The sequence below is a fragment of the Mobula birostris genome, chromosome 3, assembly GCF_030028105.1.
Source record: "Mobula birostris isolate sMobBir1 chromosome 3, sMobBir1.hap1, whole genome shotgun sequence".
Lineage (NCBI taxonomy): Eukaryota > Metazoa > Chordata > Chondrichthyes > Myliobatiformes > Myliobatidae > Mobula > Mobula birostris.
The window spans coordinates 28,453,890-28,472,956 of NC_092372.1; the positions used below are offsets into that span (position 1 = coordinate 28,453,890).

Consider the following 19,067-nt stretch of genomic DNA (forward strand, 5'->3'; position numbering starts at 1 on the left):
TTTCACATTATTTACCCCATCTATTCTCATAATATTGTACACCTCAGGCAGGTCATCCCTCAGCCTTCTTCAGTCAAGAAAAAGACAAGCCCAGCCTCTCCAGTCTCTCATTGCAGCTAGAAAGCTCCATCCCAGGCAACAACCTGGGAGACAGACATGAGAGTACGGAGGAACACCTGGAGAAACTTCTGAAATGCCCGCTTCGCTGCCACTGTTACTGTGTGGTAACCGGAATCTCCGGAGCAGAAGTCCCCGGATCCTCAGCTTTGCTTGTTTCGGTGGCTGGGGCTAGGTCAAAGGTGCTCAGCAGAGGATGGCGCTCTGGAGGCTGTATCGGAGGGGCTGGTCGGAGGCTCAAAGTTTTCGGACGGACGGACTAGGTGTCGGCTGTGGTCGGCTACTTCCAAGGCATCGGCAGTTGTCGGTGCCTTGGAGGTTTATGGCAGGGAGTTTCCCCCTTTTGCCGCCTGCTATCAGGGACTCGGGAGTCGATCGGGACTTGAGACTTTTTTTTACCGTGCCCATGGTCTGCTCTTTATCAAATTATGGTATTGTTTTGCACTGCTCTAACTATATGTTATAATTATGTGGTTCTGTGAGTGTTAGTCTTTGGTTTGTCCTGTTTTCTGTGATATCACTCTGGAGGAACATTGTATCATTTCTTAATGCATGTATGCATTTCTAAATGACAATAAAAGAGGACTGAGTGTTCTCATAATCTAATCTAATCTAATCTAACCTGATGAGTGAGAATAAACTAAAACTGCAGATGCTGGAAATCAGAATAAAACTTGGACTGTTCTCGTTGGAGCGACAGAGGATGAGAGGTGACCTGGTAGAGGTGTATAAGATGATGAGAGGCATTGATCGTGTGGATAGTCAGAGGCTTTTTCCCAGTGCCGAAATCACTAACATGAGAGGGCACAGTTTTAAGGTGCTTGGAAGTAGGTACAGAGGAAATGTCAGGGGTAAGTTTTTTACGCAGAGAGTGGTGAGTGCGTGGAATAGGCTGCCGGTGATAGTAGTGGAGGCAGATATGATAGGGATAGGTACATGGACTCCTGGATAGGTACACGGACTCCTGGATAGGTACACGGAGCTTGGAAAAATCGAGGGCTATGGGTAACACTAGGTAATTTCTAAAGTAAGTACATGTTCGGCATAGCATTGTGGGCCGAAGGGCCTGTATTGTACTGTAGGTTTTATATGTTTCTATGTTTCTAAAAGCAGACAATACTTTACAAACACAAGAAATTCTGCAGATGCTGGAAATCCACAGCAATGTACACAAAATGCTGGAGGAACACAACAGGTCAGGCAGCATCTATGAAAATACACAAACAGTCGGAATTTCGGGCCAAGACCCGTCTTTGGGTCTTTAAATACTCAGCAGGTCTGGCAGTATATTCCTCTATTCCCTGTTTGTTCCTTGCATGTCTACAGGGCCTCTTAAACATGGCTATTTTGTTGCTTGAAGGTAACGGTTGTGGTAAAAAAAGATAATTTGTTGCAGGTTTAATTAATATTTTTATGTCCTTATGAGACATCCACATGATACTTACAATATTTTGTTGGATGGAAGTATGGTTTCCTTGTGTCCATGTTCACTTATAATAATTTACTATTAGCAGTCAGTGAACTTAGCAGGAGGTGAGAATTATCCTTGAGCAATACCATATAGGTTCCTTTAAGTGCCAGAGATGGTTTAGAGGGAACTTCAATTCACGTATGCAATTGTGTGGGTTACACAACTAAGCAATGTTCATCAGAGTGGTCATCGTCATTCCCTTAGCAATAGACATTGGTAGTTCTGTGTTAGAGTGGTTAACCTTGAAAGCAATACTATTATTCTTCATATTAGTTAGTAACTTAATTCAGTAATACTAAGATACTCTTAAGGTCTCAAAGTCATTCAGTTTTATGCTCAAAACAAATTCTATCTATTCCAGCAACACACACAAAATGCTGAAGGATATCAGCCCGAAACGTTGACTGTACTTTTTCCCATAGATGCCGCCTGACCTGCTGAGTTTGTGCATGTTGTGTTTGTTGCTTGGATTTCCAGTATCTGTAGATTTTCTCTTATTTCTATCTCTCCCAGTATGTTTGGAGCAGTTGGTTATTTTGGTTATACCAAGTACCTGAGGCTTGAAGATCGAAATATTTATTTGATGGAGGCAATCTGCTTTTATTACAGTTACCTGGCTGACCAGTGCTGGAATGACGGATGTGTCTACCTGATCATGCTCCGTCGCATCAAACGCAAAGCTCCTCTTCCTCCTTCCCATGGCAGTAGCGTTGAATCCAGGACAGGCAGCAGTGCCTCGGATCCGAGCAGAAGTCCTCAACAAAATGGCAAACGGACTCGGAAGTTTGGTGTTGTCTCCCGTTCGTCCCTGAATAGGGACAGCCGGGAGAGTCACGACTCTGAGCAAGAAAATGGATATCACATGTCTCTGGAACATGAGTGTTCAAAAGTGGAACCAGTGGACCCAAACTGCAGCTCCAAAGATGCTTGTACCACTAATGAGCAGGACACTGAAAAGCAGCTTGCTAACGAGACTTCTAGTCTATCAACAGTACAGCACAGAACAAGATTTTCAGAAACTGGGAAAAGGGACTCTAAACAGAGTGAGCACTATTCTCAGGTAAGATAGAGTTCCATGCTCTCTTTTTGGATTAAATTGTTTCCTTGAATGCCCTTTTAATTTTAGTAATTTTATTTTTATTTCATAATTACGTCATTGCATACACTAAATAATCAACAACTTAAACTCTAGGTGCAGACCTTCTGCTACTTCGACTTAACAATCGACACAACCTGCAAGTTAACTGTAAGGAAATCCTGCACTAGGACTGCCAAGTCCCTTTGCACCACCAAATTTCTGAATTTCCTCCCCATTTAGAAAACAGTCTACACCTTAATTCTTTTACAAAACTACAACCATACAGTTCCCTACACTGTATTCCATCTGTCACTTCTTTGCCCAATCTCCCAACTTCTCCTAGTCCTTCTGAATACTCTCTGCTTCTGGAACAATAGCTGTCTGTCTTGGGATCATTTGCAAGCTTGATCACTGTGCCATCAGTTGCTTGATCCAGATCAGTAATGTTTAAACTGAAAAGTTACAATCCCACATTGACCGCTGCAGAACTCTACTTATCACTGGCAGTCATCCTGAAAAGGAGCCCTTTATTCCCATTCCTTGACTTCTGCCAGTCAGCCTGTCTTTGGTCCATATTAGTATCCAGCCTAGAACACCATAGACCTTTATTTAGCAGCCTTGTGTGTGGCACCTTGTCAAAGGCCTTCTGAAAATCCACCAAGTAAATAACATCCCCCAACTCTCCTTTCTCTAACCTGCTTGTTATTTCCTGAGCGAAATCTAACAGATTTGTCAGACAAGATCTCCTCTTAACAAAACCACACTTTCTTTGTACTATTTTATCATATACTCCAAAACTTCAACACATTAAAATCTTACCAACCACCAAGTCAGGCTAACCAGCCTATATTTCCTTTCTTTTGCCTTCGTCTCAACATTCTTGATAAATCACACCGAGAAAAAGTTCAAAATATTACCTATCTCTTAAAAGTCTTAAAGCATTCGGTGGAAAAAAGTAAAAGATTTAAACTTCCTTAAGAAATCAAGTATAAGCTTGTAATTGCCTTTCTCCTGGCAGCCAGTTTTCCCGTTGAAGGTGCATGGTGTTTACACCACAGTGCCAGAAAATCGGAGCAACCCCTGAGGAGCTCAGCTGGGTAGCTCATAAGCCCCCTCTGAGCAGTAATTTGCAATACAACTTCCAATTGGGAATTGTACTGTTATGGACATAACCGCCTACAAAACCATTATGAATCTCAGTGGAAGATTTCACCCTTCATCTTCATCACTCAAGGTGCACACCTTTCCCTCTTCTGCCAGTCACAGATGGCATATGGTGCCACATACTGTTCAATATATTGCTTTCTTGACGTGGTATACTGAAGCAAAGTGCCTTTGTAGTGAAAATTTTTCATGTATTAGGTGTGAAACTTTAACTTATTTCAAATAGTGAATAGTTGTTGATTTCTTCAGTAGGTTCAATTTTAAATCTCTTTCTTCATAACTGTAGTTCTGTTTAGTCATTGTAGTGATACACTCAGTGACCACTCGATTAGGTACCTCCTGTATCTAATAAAGTGGCCACTAAGTGCATAGTCATGGTCTTCTGCTGCTGTAGCCCGTCCACTTCAAGGTTCGATGTGTTGTGTGCTCCTAGTTGCTCTTCTGCATGCCATTGCTGTAACGTGTGGTTATTTGAGTTTCTTTTGCCTTCTTGTCAGATTGAACCAGTCTGGCAATTCACCTCTGACTTCTCTCATTAACAATGCACCTTCACCCACAGAACTAGAGCTCACTGGATGTTTTTTATGGTTTTCTTTTTGCATCATTCTCTTTGAACTCTAGAGACTGTTCTGCGTGAAAATCTTAGATTAGCAGTTTCTGAGGTACTCAAACCACCCGCCTGGCACCAACAATCATTCCGTGGTCAGTCACTAAGGTCACACTTCTTTCCAATTCTGTTGTTTAGTCTGAACAACAACTGAGCCTCTTGACCATGTCTGCATGCTTCTATGCATTAAGTTGCCTCCACATGATTGGCTGATTAGATATTTGCATTATTGAGCAAGTATACAGGTGAAACCTAACAAAGTGGTCACGGAGTATATCATGCTGAAGAAAGAACTCTACCTCTTCGGATGTTTTTTGATGTTCTCCATCCTGTATTCATATTCTGAACACATTCTGTTTTCATAATCTGTACTCCTGCATTATTCATTGAAATCAATGGGACTTCAGTCCCTGAGATCATTGATGCAAATGATGCATTTCACTGTATGTTTTGATATACATGTGACAAATAGTGCTCATCTTTTGTTTATCTGTTTGGAATTCCTCGCGTTTCTAAGGAAAGATAACAAAACAGGAGTGTAACTGGCTTTGTACCAGAAATTCATTTCTCCTGCCCCCTACTGGAACTTCTGCTGGGCTTGCTGCATGTTGGATACTTGGTACTGAGTGAAGCTTGAATCAAACCCAAGTTTTCGCACTCCAAGGCACTGATTACGTATTGTCCTAACAGCATAGCACCTGCAGATGAAATTCTTGCTGCATTTTGTAGGGTGTAATCTTTAAAATTAGGTCTAAGTGATAAGTAGTAATTGAAGGTAGTCTAAGACGCAAAAACACAGAGTACGATTTGTTCAGTCCAGTGAAATATTAAGCCCAGAGGATATATAACCATCCAAGAATATGTTTTGTTGCTGTATCAAGGAGACAAGGTGACATTTTGTACGTCCACAATTATTTATTTTGGTATATTTATGCCATTAATGATATGTTACTACACTGGTGTTTTAAATACAAAGGGGAAGGGACCTCCTGTCATAATGGATCTCTATGGAAGTAATCTCTTTGCTGTAACTGATAACATGATTTATTCTTTGTAGGAGACTTCGGAGCAACTCATGCATGTTTTTTTTTTGCAGTTGATGACTGATAGCATGCACTATGCCCAATATTGGGTGCTAATTCTTTACTGAGATAAACAGCTGCTAATTCTCTTTATGTTCCTCTTGATCTGTTGTCTCAAAATGGCCTAGCTTAACAGGTTTTTTTTTAATTCTGCTGCAGCTTCAATATTTTTATAAATATGAAAGGTAAGGTAAGAAAATCAAAACCAAATACATATTTTAACTCCCTCTTTATTTAGTCATTGGGTATTTTAATTCCCTAGTTCCTGGGAATTCCCAGATATTACCAAGGGTGCAAATATACTGGAAAAGTTGAACATCTAAACGTCATTTGTTCTCAACTAGAACATGGAACAGCATAGAACATAGAATAGTACAGCACATTACAGGCCCTTCAGCCCACAATGTTGTGCCGACTCTCAAACCCTGCCTCCCATATAAGCCCCCACCTTAAATTCCTCCATATACCTGTCTAGTAGTCTCTTAAACTTCACTAGTGTATCTGCCTCCACCACTGACTCAGGCAGTGCATTCCACGCACCAACCACTCTCTGAGTAAAAAACCTTCCTCTAATATCCCCCTTGAACTTCTCACCCCCTACCTTAAAGCCATGTCCTCTTGTATTGAGCAGTGGTGCCCTGGAGAAGAGACACTGGCTATCCACTCTATCTATTCCTCTTATTATCTCGTATACCTCTATCATGTCTCCTCTCATCCTCCTCCTCTCCAAAGAGTAAGGCCCTAGCTCCCTTAATCTCTGATCATAATGCATACTCTCTAAACCAAGCAGCATCCTGGTAAATCTCCTCTGTACCCTTTCCAATGCTTCCACATCCTTCCTATAGTGAGACAACCAGAACTGGACACAGTACTCCAAGTGTGGCCTAACCAGAGTTTTATAGAGCTGCATCATTACCTCACGACTCTTAAACTCTATCCCTCGGCTTATGAAAGCTGACACCCCATAAGCTTTCTTAACTACCCTACCTACCTGTGAGGCAACTTTTTGGGATCTGTGGACATGTACCCCCAGATCCCTCTGCTCCTCCACACTACCAAGTGTGCATAGCACAGGAACAGGCACTTCGGCCCACAACATTGTGACAACCTAATTAGAAATTAAATGGCCAACTAATCACTTCCGCCTACACAATCTCCATATCCTTCCATTTTGCTCATATTCATATGCCTGTCTAAACATCTCTTCGAACTGTCTAATGCATCTGCCTCCATCACTACCCCAGGCAGCACATTTCAGGCATCCATCACTCTCTGTGTAAAAAAAAACTTGCCCCTCACATCTCCTTTGAACTTAGCCCTCGCACCTTAAACGCCCTCTGGTATTGAAGTATATTCTGAAGTATTTAATTGACAGATATTTGTCATCTAAAGCATAGCATTAATGGAAGTAGTGTCTTGTCTTTTTAGTTCAAAAATAATAGTAATGTGATTTAAGCCCCAGTAGCACACATCTGTTTCCCACTGTTTACCAAAATCAGCTGTGGTCGATGTGTACTATATTAGCACATTAGAAGTACTTGGCATTTGCTACTGGATGTAAGCTGATTAATCTTTAGTGGATTAAATGCATTCCCTTCAAATTCCAAACCATTTTGATTACGTTTCTGTGTCATCAGTATTTGATTATAATCTATGTGTACTACTGTACTACTTTTGTACATTTAGATTTGGCCACACAGGCTCATCTCACATAGCTTCTTATGGCCGACATAGAGAGGAAATGGTTTTGGCACCTGATTAAATTCCAGTTGATCCTCCTGCCAAGAAGTGAAAAGCCAATGTACTTACCCATCTTGCTATTCCACTTCCTTGGGTTTTGTGCTTGTGCCCTCTGGAAGGACTAAAACAAAGTTTCATCTGTTCTCTGAGAATATTAGTTGCCATGAGCCATCTCAAATGGCAGTGTGTCATCTGAAGGAAAATAGAAAATGCCTGAGGTGCTCAAGAGGTCAACCAGCAGCTCGAGAGAAACAAATAGAGTGGATCTTTTAGGCCAATAATCTTTCATCAGAATCATTTTGATTGATTTGCAGTTTTTGATATCTTTGCAAAGGATTATTTGAATATTAACTAGTTTTTCTTAGGAATTTTCTGAAAAAAGATAGAATTAAGAGAAATGCTAAGCATTTTATTACCATAAATGTACATTTTTATTAGCTTAGTTTTATAGTGTTGAAGTTTAAAATGTTTTGTCTAACCAGGCATATCATATGACTAAGACTGCTAGCAAAAACTAGTACACAAGCAAAAAGTAACCCTTTAAGACCATAAGTCATAGGAGAAAGAATTAGCTTATTAAGCCCATCGAGTCTGTCATTCATCATGGTTGATTTATGATCCCTTTTAATCCCATTCTCCTGCCTACCCTCATAACCTTTAACACCCTTACCAATCAAGAACCTATCAACCTTCACTTTAAATGCGGTGGCATGCAAAAGTTTGGGCACCCCTGGTGAAAATTTCCGTTACTGTGAATAGCTAAGCGAGTAAAAGATGACCTGATTTCCAAAAGGCATAACGTTAAAGATGACATATTTCTTTACTATTTTAAGCAAGATTACTTTTTTATTTCCATCTTTTACAGTTTCAAAATAACAAAAAAAGAAAAGGGCCTGAAGCAAAAGTTTGGGCACCCTGCATGGCAGTACTTAGTAACACCCCCTTTGGCAAGTATCACAGCTTGTAAACGCTTTCTGTAGCCAGCTAAGAGTCTTTCAATTCTTGTTTGGGGGATTTTCGCCCATTCTTCTTTGCAAAAGGCTTCTAGTTCTGTGAGATTCTTGGGCCGTCTTGCATGCACTGCTCTCTTGAGGTCTATCCACAGATTTTCGAAGAGGTTTAGGTCGGGGGACTGTGAGGGCCATGGCAAAACCTTCAGCTTGCGCCTCTTGAGGTAGTCCATTGTGGATTTTGAGGTGTGTTTAGGATCATTATCCTGTTGTAGAAGCCATCCTCTTTTCATCTTCAGCTTTTTTACAGACAGTGTGATGTTTGCTTCCAGAATTTGCTGGTATTTAATTGAATTCATTCTTCCTTCTTCCAGTAAAATGTTCCCCGTGCCGCTGACTGCAACACAAACCCAAAGCATGATCAATCCACCCCCGTGCTTAATAGTTGGAGAGGGGTTCTTTTCATGAAATTCTGCACCCTTTTTTCTCCAAACATACCTTTGCTCATTGCAGCCAAAAAGTTCTATCTTAACTTCATCAGTCCATAGGACTTGTTTCCAAAATGTATCAGGCTTGTTTAGATGTTTCTTTGCAAACTTCTGACACTGAATTTTGTAGTGAGGATGCAGGAAAAGTTTCCTTCTGATGACTCTTCCATGAAGGTCATATTTGTGCAGGTGTCGCTGCAGAGGAGAACAGTGCACCACCACTCCAGAGTCTGCTAAATCTTCTTGAAGGTCTTTTGCAGTCAAACGGGGGTTTTGATTTGCCTCTCTAGTAATCCCATGAGCAGTTCTCTCAGAAAGTTTTCTTGGTCTTTCAGACCTCAACTTGACCTCTACCGTTCCTGTTAACTGCCATTTCTTAATTACATTATGAACTGAGGAAACGGCTACCTGAAAACGCTTTGCTATCGTCTTATAGCTTTCTCCTGTTTTGTGGGCATCACTTACTTTAATTTTCAGAGTGCTGGGCAGCTGCTTAGAGGAACCCATGGCTGCTGATTTTTGGGACAAGGTTTGAGGAGTCAGGGTATTTATAAAACTTTGATATTTGCATGACCTGGCCTTTCCTAATGATGGCTGTGAACAAACCATAGCCCTAACAAGCTAATTAAGGTCTGAGACCTTGGTAAAAGTTATCTGAGAGCTCAAATCACTTGGGGTCGCCAAACTTTTGCATGGTTCTCCTTTCCTTTTTTTCCACTCTAAAATTGTACAAAACAAAAATAATATACTAATCTTGCTTAAAATGCTGAAAAGAATGTTTCATCTTTAACTCTATGACTTTTGGAGATCAGTTCATCTTTTACTCACTTAGCTATTCACAGTAACAGAAATTTTGACCAGGGGTGTCCAAACATTTGCATGCCACTGTATACCCAATGACTTGGCCTGCACAGCTGTCTGTGGTAATGAATTTCACAAATGCACCACCCTCTGACTAAATTCCTCCTCATCTCTGTTCTAAAGGGGGACTTCCTTCTATTCTGAGGCTGTGCCCTCTGTTCCTAGACTCCCCCACTATAGGAAACATCCTCTCCACATCCACTGTATCTTCTTTCTCTAATTTCAGAAATTGAGAGAATAGTCTATTCTGATACCAAATAGTGCACATTAATACAAATAACTTTGTCAATTTAATTTTGTAAACACTTTGGCTGTTGAGCTGCCCCAACTCTTCTAAAGTAATGTCAGCATGGCACGGGTAGAAGTAGAGCAATCACTGGAGTTGAGTATGATGTTCTCCTAAGGCAGGAGTTCCCAGCCTGGGGGTCCATGGATCTCTCGGTTGATGGTAAGGCTCCACAGCATAATAAAGGTTGGGAATCTCCATCCTAAGGGGTTGTCTATTGATGGGTCTTCAGGTACCCCCTTCGCCATGTGATGATTGCCATGGGACTTAATCTGGGTGGATTCCATTAATGGAGAATGCCTTTTTGTGACTTTGTTTAACATGGGGAGGCTGATGCATGGGCAGTCACCAAATAGTTCTTGATAGATTAGGGTCGGGGTCTTGTAGCATGGAATGCAAGATGGCTGGGGACTCCTCATTGCTGCAGCCTTTCTCTATCTTCACTGCCATTGAAATGTCATCATTTTCCACCAGCTCTACTATTGAAGTCTTGGTTGGATCGTTCAGCTTTTTATCTGGATCTTCCCCCTTGACTTACTGCCAAGGATGATCCTACCAGGAGCAGAGCTCCAGAGAGCTAAACTCCAGATGGCATCGCTCTTGGGGTCTCCAGAGCTCACAAGCCTCTCCATCATGACAAGGTGACAATCCTCAGAGGAGACTGGTGGTATCTTCAGAAAACAACTTAAGTTTGGTGAAATCAATTGTTCCCAGTAGTTCTGAGATTCTCCAACCAGAAGGCCTTCTGGAATTTCATATCACTTGTATACACTCAGTGGACACTTCATTAGGGACCTCCTGCTCCTAATAACATGTCCATGGAGTATATGTTCATGGTTTCTGCCCTTGTAGCCCATTCACTTCCAAGTTTGACGTGTTGTGTGTTCAGAGATGCTCTTCTGCTCACCACTGTTGTAACGCATGGTTACTTGAGTTACTGTCAGCTTGAACCAGTCTGGCCATTCTCCATTGACCTCTCTCATTGACAAGGCGTTTTTGCCCACAGAGCTGCCACTTGCTGGATGTCATTTGTTTTCCTTACACCATTCTCTGTAAACTCTAGAGACCAGTGGGCACGAAAATCCCAGGAGATCAGCAGTTTCTGAGATACTCAATCCATCCCATCTGACACCAACAATCGTTCCATGTTCAAAGTCACATAGATCACACTTTCTTCCCAAATCTGATATTTGCACTGAACCTCTTGACCACATCTGCATGCTTTTGTGCATTGAGTAGTTGCCACATGATTGGCTGATTAGATATTTGTATTAATGAGCAGGTGTGCAGGTAGGTGTACCTAATAAAATGGCCACTGAATGTAACTCTCACATGCAAGGTCCGCCTGGACTTCTGATTTGTTACTAACAGTAAAGAATGTATATTTGCACCAATAAAATCTGTGGTGTTTCTCTTGGTTCTATATTATCTTATTAAAGCATCTGAAAAAATCTTCAGAAAATCTTTTTATTTTCTCAACAAGAATTTATCAGATTTTATTCCATATGTTAAGTCCTTCATAGATGCCAAAAATCTTACAGAGTTTGGTCATCTCTCAGCTGCAGTCTTTTCAAATAAGACCCCAGTTAAGCTGTTGAAAGAAGTACACCTTTTAAAAAAATAGCAAGCTGCCTCTTTGCGAAATTAATTATGGTGAAAATACGTTGACAGGAGAAATTTAATCACACTTGAAGTGGAATTGCAGAGATCTCTTTTCATTATCTGCAGTATTATAATTCTATTAGCTTTAAATTTGATAAAGTTCATGTTACAATAAAATCGATGATAATGTTATTTTTGCTTCACATTAAGCATTAAACACTACAAATAATTTGAGGAGATTCAGTTTCAGTATCTGGCAAAATAATGTTTGCTTTATGCTTTGATCTAATTGTTGGGCATTTCAGATGGCATTACGTTGGATCCTTTCTGTTGATACATTAGCTTCATGGAATAATTTGAATCTTTCAAAGCCATGAAAATTTGGTTTCATTATATTCCTGAATGTTTCTACCAGTCCACAATTGATTTCTTCTTATTTGCAGTTAGTGACTACCTGGTACTTAGCTGAAGGCTGAGGCCAATGAAGTTACTCTCCAAACTGTGAAGCAGCACATCAGAATACTGAAACATATGGGGAACCCATTGTTAACAGCAAATCTGCTGGTATTTTCTGTAAGCCAGACTTCTGCCTCCACCGTGCGCCTCATGCCAACTGTCATAAGCACAAAGAGGTCCGAAACAACTTCTTGGAGTCAACTCTTCATCATTGGCGTTGTTGATTTTGTAAACAATGGTCCAATTTTCAGCCCATTTTATAGTTACCTGGGAATGATAAAAAAAAAGTAGCATAGCAGTTAGTGTAACGCTATTACAGTACCAGAGACCTAGGTTTCATTCCACTGAACTCTGCGAGGAGCTTGCACAGTCTCCTGGGAATGCGTGGGTTTCCGCTGGATGCTTTGGTTTCTTCCCACATTCCCTAGAGCTAGGGTTAGTACAGAAAGGGCTAGTATGACGGGCCATGGTTGGAGTAAAGAATAGGGGGGATGTCAGGGATAAGATTTTTACAGAGAGAGAGAGAGAGAGAGAGATGGGTGTGTGGAATGCCCTACCAAGGGTCGTGATGGAGGCAGATACATTAGGGACATTTAACAAACTCTTAGATAGGCACATGAATGATAGAAGAATAGAGGATTTTGTAGGAGGGATGTTAGAGTAAGTTACAAACATGGTGGGCTGAAGGATTATACTATGATGTAATGTTCTGTGTTTGTTGGTTAATTGGTTACATGAGGTGTAATTGGGTTATACAGGCTCGTTGGACTGAAAGAGCCTGTTACTATGCTGTATCTCTAAACTTAAAAATATCTGTATTTTTGTTCTCTATCTCGAACACTCTCTCAATGTGTGTGTGAGGGGGAACTAAGCATTTGCTCTTTTCATCAAGGATCTGCCAGAGTCTGTCAGGTGCCTTGATGAAACCTTAAGAAAATACACAGCCAACAAATTTAACCCATTCTTCTGTGGTCAATAGGCTTTTGGCTGCTGCATTGAATTATATATAATTATTAGTAATTCAGCTGTCCCATCTTGTTAATTGGTAGGGAGTTTCAATGGTTGTGATCAGTACAAATGATGATTAATGGACTTGTGTAATCTGGTATGTGTATGGTCAACCATCGATGTTGTATCCTAGCTATTTATGTTGTTGGTGCAGCGCTGTCTGTGGCTGGCGAGACCAATGTGAGTGTGGCGGTCTTTGTCGCAAAGATCACATCTATAAATAGTCTCAGCTCTACTGGAGATCCAGCGTTTCTTTCTATGGGCCACTTTGTCTTCTGCTGCTTTCAGGAATTTTTCCTTGCCTAACTTAAGACATTGTTTCAGGGTGCTTCTCCACCTGGTGTATTCGGCTGCAAGCTCCTCCCAGAGCTCAGTGTTGATGTCCAGTGCCTTCATGTCCCGCTGGCTGTCGTCCTCGTAGTGCAGTTGCAGGCAGCAATTGGTTCTCTTGCCCAAGGCCGGCTCACCGTAGAGAATGTCTTTTGGGATGTGGCGGACATGACCCAGTCAGTGCAGCCCGCACAGCTTAAGCAGGATGCACATGCCAGGGAAGCCGGCATGAGAGAGAACCTCAGCAATGGGTACTCTGCCGGTCCAGGAGATGCCCAAGGTGTAGGAAGGCAGCTTAGATGGAAGGTGTTGAGCCTTCTGTCCTGCTTAACATATATTGTCCATATCTTGCTGCCTTCAGCAGTGTTCTGGTGACACAAGTGTTGTACACACTGCCATCTTTGTTTGACTGAGAGTCTGGAGTTCTCCCAGACTCGTCTGGTGAGGAAGGCCAAAGTTGTTGCAGCCTTCCTGATGTGCTTGTCCATCTCTGTATCCAAGGAGAGGTTGTCACTAACGATGGATCCCAGGTATGTGGACTGATGAACAACAGCCAGTTTGTAGTTATCAATGGTAATGACTGGCAGTACCTCCATGTACCATGACATTTGTCTTTTTCAGGCTGATAGTTGGACAAAAAGGAGGGAGGAGAAGATGGCTGCGCGACCATTCTGAATGAATATCGTATTTTGTAACTAGGGGCCGTGCACAATCTGGATTTGATGGAGACAGCCGTGAGAAGTGCAGAGGAACATCTGGAGTAACTTCTGAAATGCCTGCTTCGCTGCCGCTGCTACTGTGCGATCGAGAATCTCCGGAGATGAAGGTCCCAAATCCTCGGCTTTGCGTATCGCCTGTTGCTGGGGCCGGGGTCAAAGCGCTCAGCAGAGATGGTGCTTAGTGCTCGGTGTCGAAGAGGTGGGTCAGAGGCTCGGAGTTTTTCGGATGGACTCGGAGTTGGACTGTGGTCGGATGCTTCCAGGATGCTGCATTGGCAAGTTGGCGGCGCTGGAGGTTCACCATCTGCATGAGATGATGGGACTTTTGAGAGACTTTGAGACTTTTACTGTGCCATGGTCTGTTCTTATCAAATTACAGTATTGCTTTGCACTGTTGTAACTATATGTTATAATTATGTGGTTTTTGTTAGTTTTTAAGTCGGTTTCTCATGTGTTTCTGTGGTATCATTCTGGAAAAACATTGTATCATTTCTTAATGCATGCATTACTAAATGACAATAAAAGGGGACTGCGTGTCCTCATAATCATAATCATAAAATCATCAACAAGTACCATGTCTCTCTGATCATAGCTTTGCACCCTTCGGTTTTGGCTCTTAAGCAGTCAGTTTAAAAAAAAAACTGATCTAGTGTGCATTGCCAAACACATGCGTCAAGAGATCCCGAAGAGCCTTGGGGCGAGAACACAGCCTGCTTAATGCTGCTGCTTATGTAAAAGGGCCCTGAAGAGCTGCCATTGTACTGCACAGACCCTTCGTGTTGTTGTGGAAGGATTTGATCATGCTCTGCAGTCTACCTTAGAGAGGATCTGAAGCAGCCCGTCTCTGCTGGCCAAGTCAAGTGCCTTGGTAAGACCAATAAACACAACGTTGAGGGGCTTCTTTTGTTTTCTGCACTCCTCCTGGAGTTGGCAAAGGGAGGAAGCCTTTCTCTTTCTCCAATTCTGGAAATAAAGCATGGAAATGTATGCAGGTCTATACAAATCAACTACATTTTCTCTCACACAGGAAACTTGTGTCAGGTGCAGATTTGACCCATCTTCTCTTTCACCTGCAATCAGGGTAAATCATTTCTAGTTCAGTTCAGAGGGGAACTCAGTGTGGATCTGCAGAATCTACCACATGGGGGTAGGAAATGGTGGGATAGGTGAGTGGATAGTGTAGAAGCTGGTGAGCTCGCTCTGCCAGACTTTCGTGTGCTACGATCCTTTAACGATCTTCTCAATGCCATCCCAAGAGCTTCTTCAATATTTTAAGTGTTTATGAGCCAGTAAATCCTAAGTGTAACTAGAAACGTTATGCTTTCTGAAAGAGGCTTTGAAAACATCTTTGAATCTTTCCCTCTGTGCAGCTGGTAATTTCACGCCATGACAGATCTTGGTACAGAGTTTTGGGAGCTTGCTATTGGGTATGATAACAATATAGCCTGCTCATCAGAGTCAAATCAGTGCAATTAGAGCCATAGCATCATAGAGTCAGAGATAGAAATTCATAGAGTAATGCAGCATGAAGCCAGGCCCCTCATCCATGCCAACAGTGGTACCTATCTACACTGGACCCTCTATTCCTTCCTATCCATCAAAGTGTCTAAATGCTTTTTAACTACTGTGATTGTACCCACTTTCACCATCTCCTCTGGCAGGTTTTTTTCATATGCCCATGACCCTCTGGGAGGAAAACTTGCCCTTCAGATTGCCTTTAAATCTTCCCCTTCTCACCTTAAGCCTACGTCTTCCATTCTTAGGTACTGTAAGACCATAAGTCTTCTTTACCCTTGGATAAATTACGTGACTATCTACACTATCTATATCTTATAATAAGGTCACACAAAGCCTCTCAAGCTTCAGTGAGGACAATCTGTGCCTAATAATTTTCTCCCTGTAAGTAAAGCCCCTGTTCTGAGTAAGGTCTTGGTGATCCTCCCTGCGCTCCACATAGTGCTACTGCATCCTTTCTACAGTGTGATGAGTAACATTCCACACAGTATTCCAAGTATGGCTCAATTAATGTCTTGTACAACTCCAACATGATGTCCTAACTCTCAAGCAAGTCAAATGTCTTCTTCACTACCCTAATTACTTGTTTTTTGTCATTTTCAGAGAGCTATGAGCTTACATCCCAAATTCCCTCTGTGCATCAATAACTCTAAGATGTCTGCGCTTACTGTGTACATCTGGCAAATATTAGATGACTCAAAGTGATACCCTCACATTTGTCTGCATTAAATTCCATCTGCTTAAGTTCCTAGCTGATTGATGACCCTCTCTGTTTTTGAACAAACTTCCTCACTGTCTACAACTCCACCAATTCATGCTGTCAACAAACTTACTTAACCAGGAAAGACTGGGTGACAACCGCAAAAAGAGTGGTGACGACTGGAGAGTCAGTGACAGCCCGGAGAGACGGCAACCAGGGCAGAACGGGCTGGCAACCCAATTTGCGTCCTCTGAGAGGAGGACCCCCACAAAAGCTACAATGAATCTGAGGGAAAGATACTCCCAGGGGTGCCTGAGAAGGGGAGAGGATGAGCACCCCAGTCAGATGGACACAACGACATCAGACCCAGGCAATGAACAAACGACGATGAGGAAGCAGTGTGCATGAGGCAAAATCTGCAAGAACGATCGCAGCTTGAGGATCTACCAAGCGAGGATGAAGTGTTTGGCAGGAGCAGGAGCAGCACAACGCGCAGGTGTCCAACCTGGTGAGACGAAGGAGGGGCCAGGCCCGGAGTCACCCCATAGTGCCCGGAGCCTCCAAGTGTTGCAAACTAATCCCTCTAACATGAAGTCTAACAGGAGGCGGATCAAATGGCCTGCAGCTGACATGACTTCACTGTGGAAGCAGTTTGATGAAGATGTTAACCAAATTCTGGAGGCAACGGCGAAGGGAGGGGTTGATAGGAAGCTGCAAGCCATGACAACAATTATTGTCAGTATCGCAGCTGAACGGTTCGGAGAAGAGGATAAGGAAGGCTCCAAAACATCTTACTCGAAGAACCAAAGAGCATTGAGGATCCACAACATCAGGCAGGAGATGAAAGCGCTGAAGTCCCAATACAAGGAGGCAGGAAAAGAGGAGCGGATTGGCTTGGCCCAGCTGATGTGCACACTACGAAAGAAGATCAGGATCCTCCGCCGGGCAGAGTGGCATCGGAGGCAGCGTCGTGAAAGGGTCCGAAAACATGCTGCCTTTATCGCCAACCCCTTCAAGTTCACCAAGGAGTTGCTGGGGGAGAAGCGCACTGGGAAACTGGCCTGTTCACAGGAAGATATAGACCAACATCTGAAGAAATATATAATGATCCTGAAAGAGAGCAGGAGTTGGGAGAGTGTGACATCCTAATAGACCCACCTGAACCGGACATGTCAGAGCTGCAACTAAAGGAAGTCAGAGAGGTCGTCCACAAAGCGAGGGCAAGCTCGGCTCCAGGACCAAGCAACACCTCGTACGAAGTGTACAAAAGCTGCCCCAAATTCCTGCTGCGTCTGTGGAAGATCCTGAGAATCTTCTGGAGAAGGGGAAAGATCCCAGAACAGTGGAGAGTGGCTGGAGGGATGTGGATCCCGAAGGAGGAAAATGCCACCCAGATAGATCAGTTTCGCATCATCATCCTGCTGTGTGTCGAGGTGAAGATCTTCTTCAGTGCCGTTTCTAACCGGTTGTGCACCTACCTAGCAAAGAACACCTATATAGATGCATCAGTCCAGAAGGGTGGCATTTCAGGGATGCCGGGCTGTCTGGAGCACATCGGTGTGGTGACACAGCTCATCAGGGAGGCCAGAGAGAACAAGGGCAACCTGTCAGTGTTGTGGCTCAACCTGGCAAACGCATATGGCTCCATTCCGCACAACCTGGTGCAGCTCACACTGATCGAATATCACGTCCTCAGCAGAATCAGAGACCTTATCGCTGATTATTACAGCAACTTCAGGATGAGGGTCTCTTCAGGAGCAATTACATCAGCCTGGCACAAGGTGGAGATCGGCATCATCACAGGGTGCACTATCTCAGTGACACTGTTCTCCCTAGCCATGAACATGCTCACTAAGTCTGCTGAACCAGAGTGCAGAGGGCCCAGAATGAATTCCGCTCAACGGCAACCACCTATCAGGGCATTCATGGACGACCTCACAGTCACCACAGAATCAGTGCCAGGCTGCCGGTGGATTCTGCAAGGGCTCAAAAAGCTGGTGGAGTGGGCCGGGATGCGTTTCAAACCTGTCAAATCAAGATCGATGGTGCTGAGGAAAGGGAAGGTGGAGAATAAGTTCCGGTTCAGCATCGCAGGCACAGCCATCCCAACCATCACAGAAAAGCCAGTCAAGAGCTTAGGCAAGGTTTTTGAAAGCTCTTTAAGGGACACAACATTCATTCAGACAACCTGCACTGAGTTGGATGGCTGGCTGAAATCTGTGGACAAGTCTGGCCTACCTGGGAAGTTTAAAGCCTGGGTGTATCAGCATGGCATTCTTCCCAGAATCCTGTGGCCCCTCCTCGTCTATGCAGTTCCGATCTCAACAGTCGAAACCTTAGAGAGGAGGGTTAGCAACCACCTCAGGAGATGGCTGGGGCTGCCAAAGAGCCTGAGCAGCATTGCACTCTATGGACACCACAACAAACTGCAACTGCCCTTCAAATCCTTGGAGGAAGAATTCAAGGTAACAAGAGCCAGAGAAGTGCTACAGTATAGGGACTCAAGTGACCCGAAGGTGGCTAGAGCAGGGATCCAAGTAAGGACTAGCAGGAAGTGAAGGGCAGAGGAGCTGTTCAGGAAGCAGAGGTGAGGCTGCGTCACAGGAGGCTGGTGGGAGTGGTTACACGAGGCCGAGCTGGGCTAGGATCCTTTCCAACTCCCCAAATGGACACCAGAGGGAAGGAAAGGCATCGTCTAGTTCAGGAGGAGGTGAGAGCAGTAGTGGAGGAGATGAGAGCCTGCAAGGCAGTGGGAATGAAGCAACAGGGAGCTTGGACAAGATGGGAGAATGCGGTTGAGAGGAAAGTGACCTGGGCTGATCTTTGGAAAGCCGAACCACACCGCATCCAATTTCTCATCCAGGCAGTGTACGATGTGCTTCCAAGCCCATCA

At 43.3% G+C, this 19,067-nt stretch overlaps 1 protein-coding gene across 5 annotated transcripts in view; it reads left to right on the forward strand.

Annotated features, from left to right (window-relative positions):
* Positions 1-19,067, forward strand: part of pdzd2 (PDZ domain containing 2) — a 485,375-nt gene that overhangs the window by 307,746 nt on the left and 158,562 nt on the right. For all 5 annotated transcript variants that reach the window (XM_072252377.1, XM_072252380.1, XM_072252378.1 and 2 more), the window contains one exon: positions 2,198-2,648. In XM_072252377.1, coding sequence (XP_072108478.1) covers positions 2,198-2,648 — 451 coding nt within the window. The remainder of the gene's footprint in view (positions 1-2,197; positions 2,649-19,067) is intronic.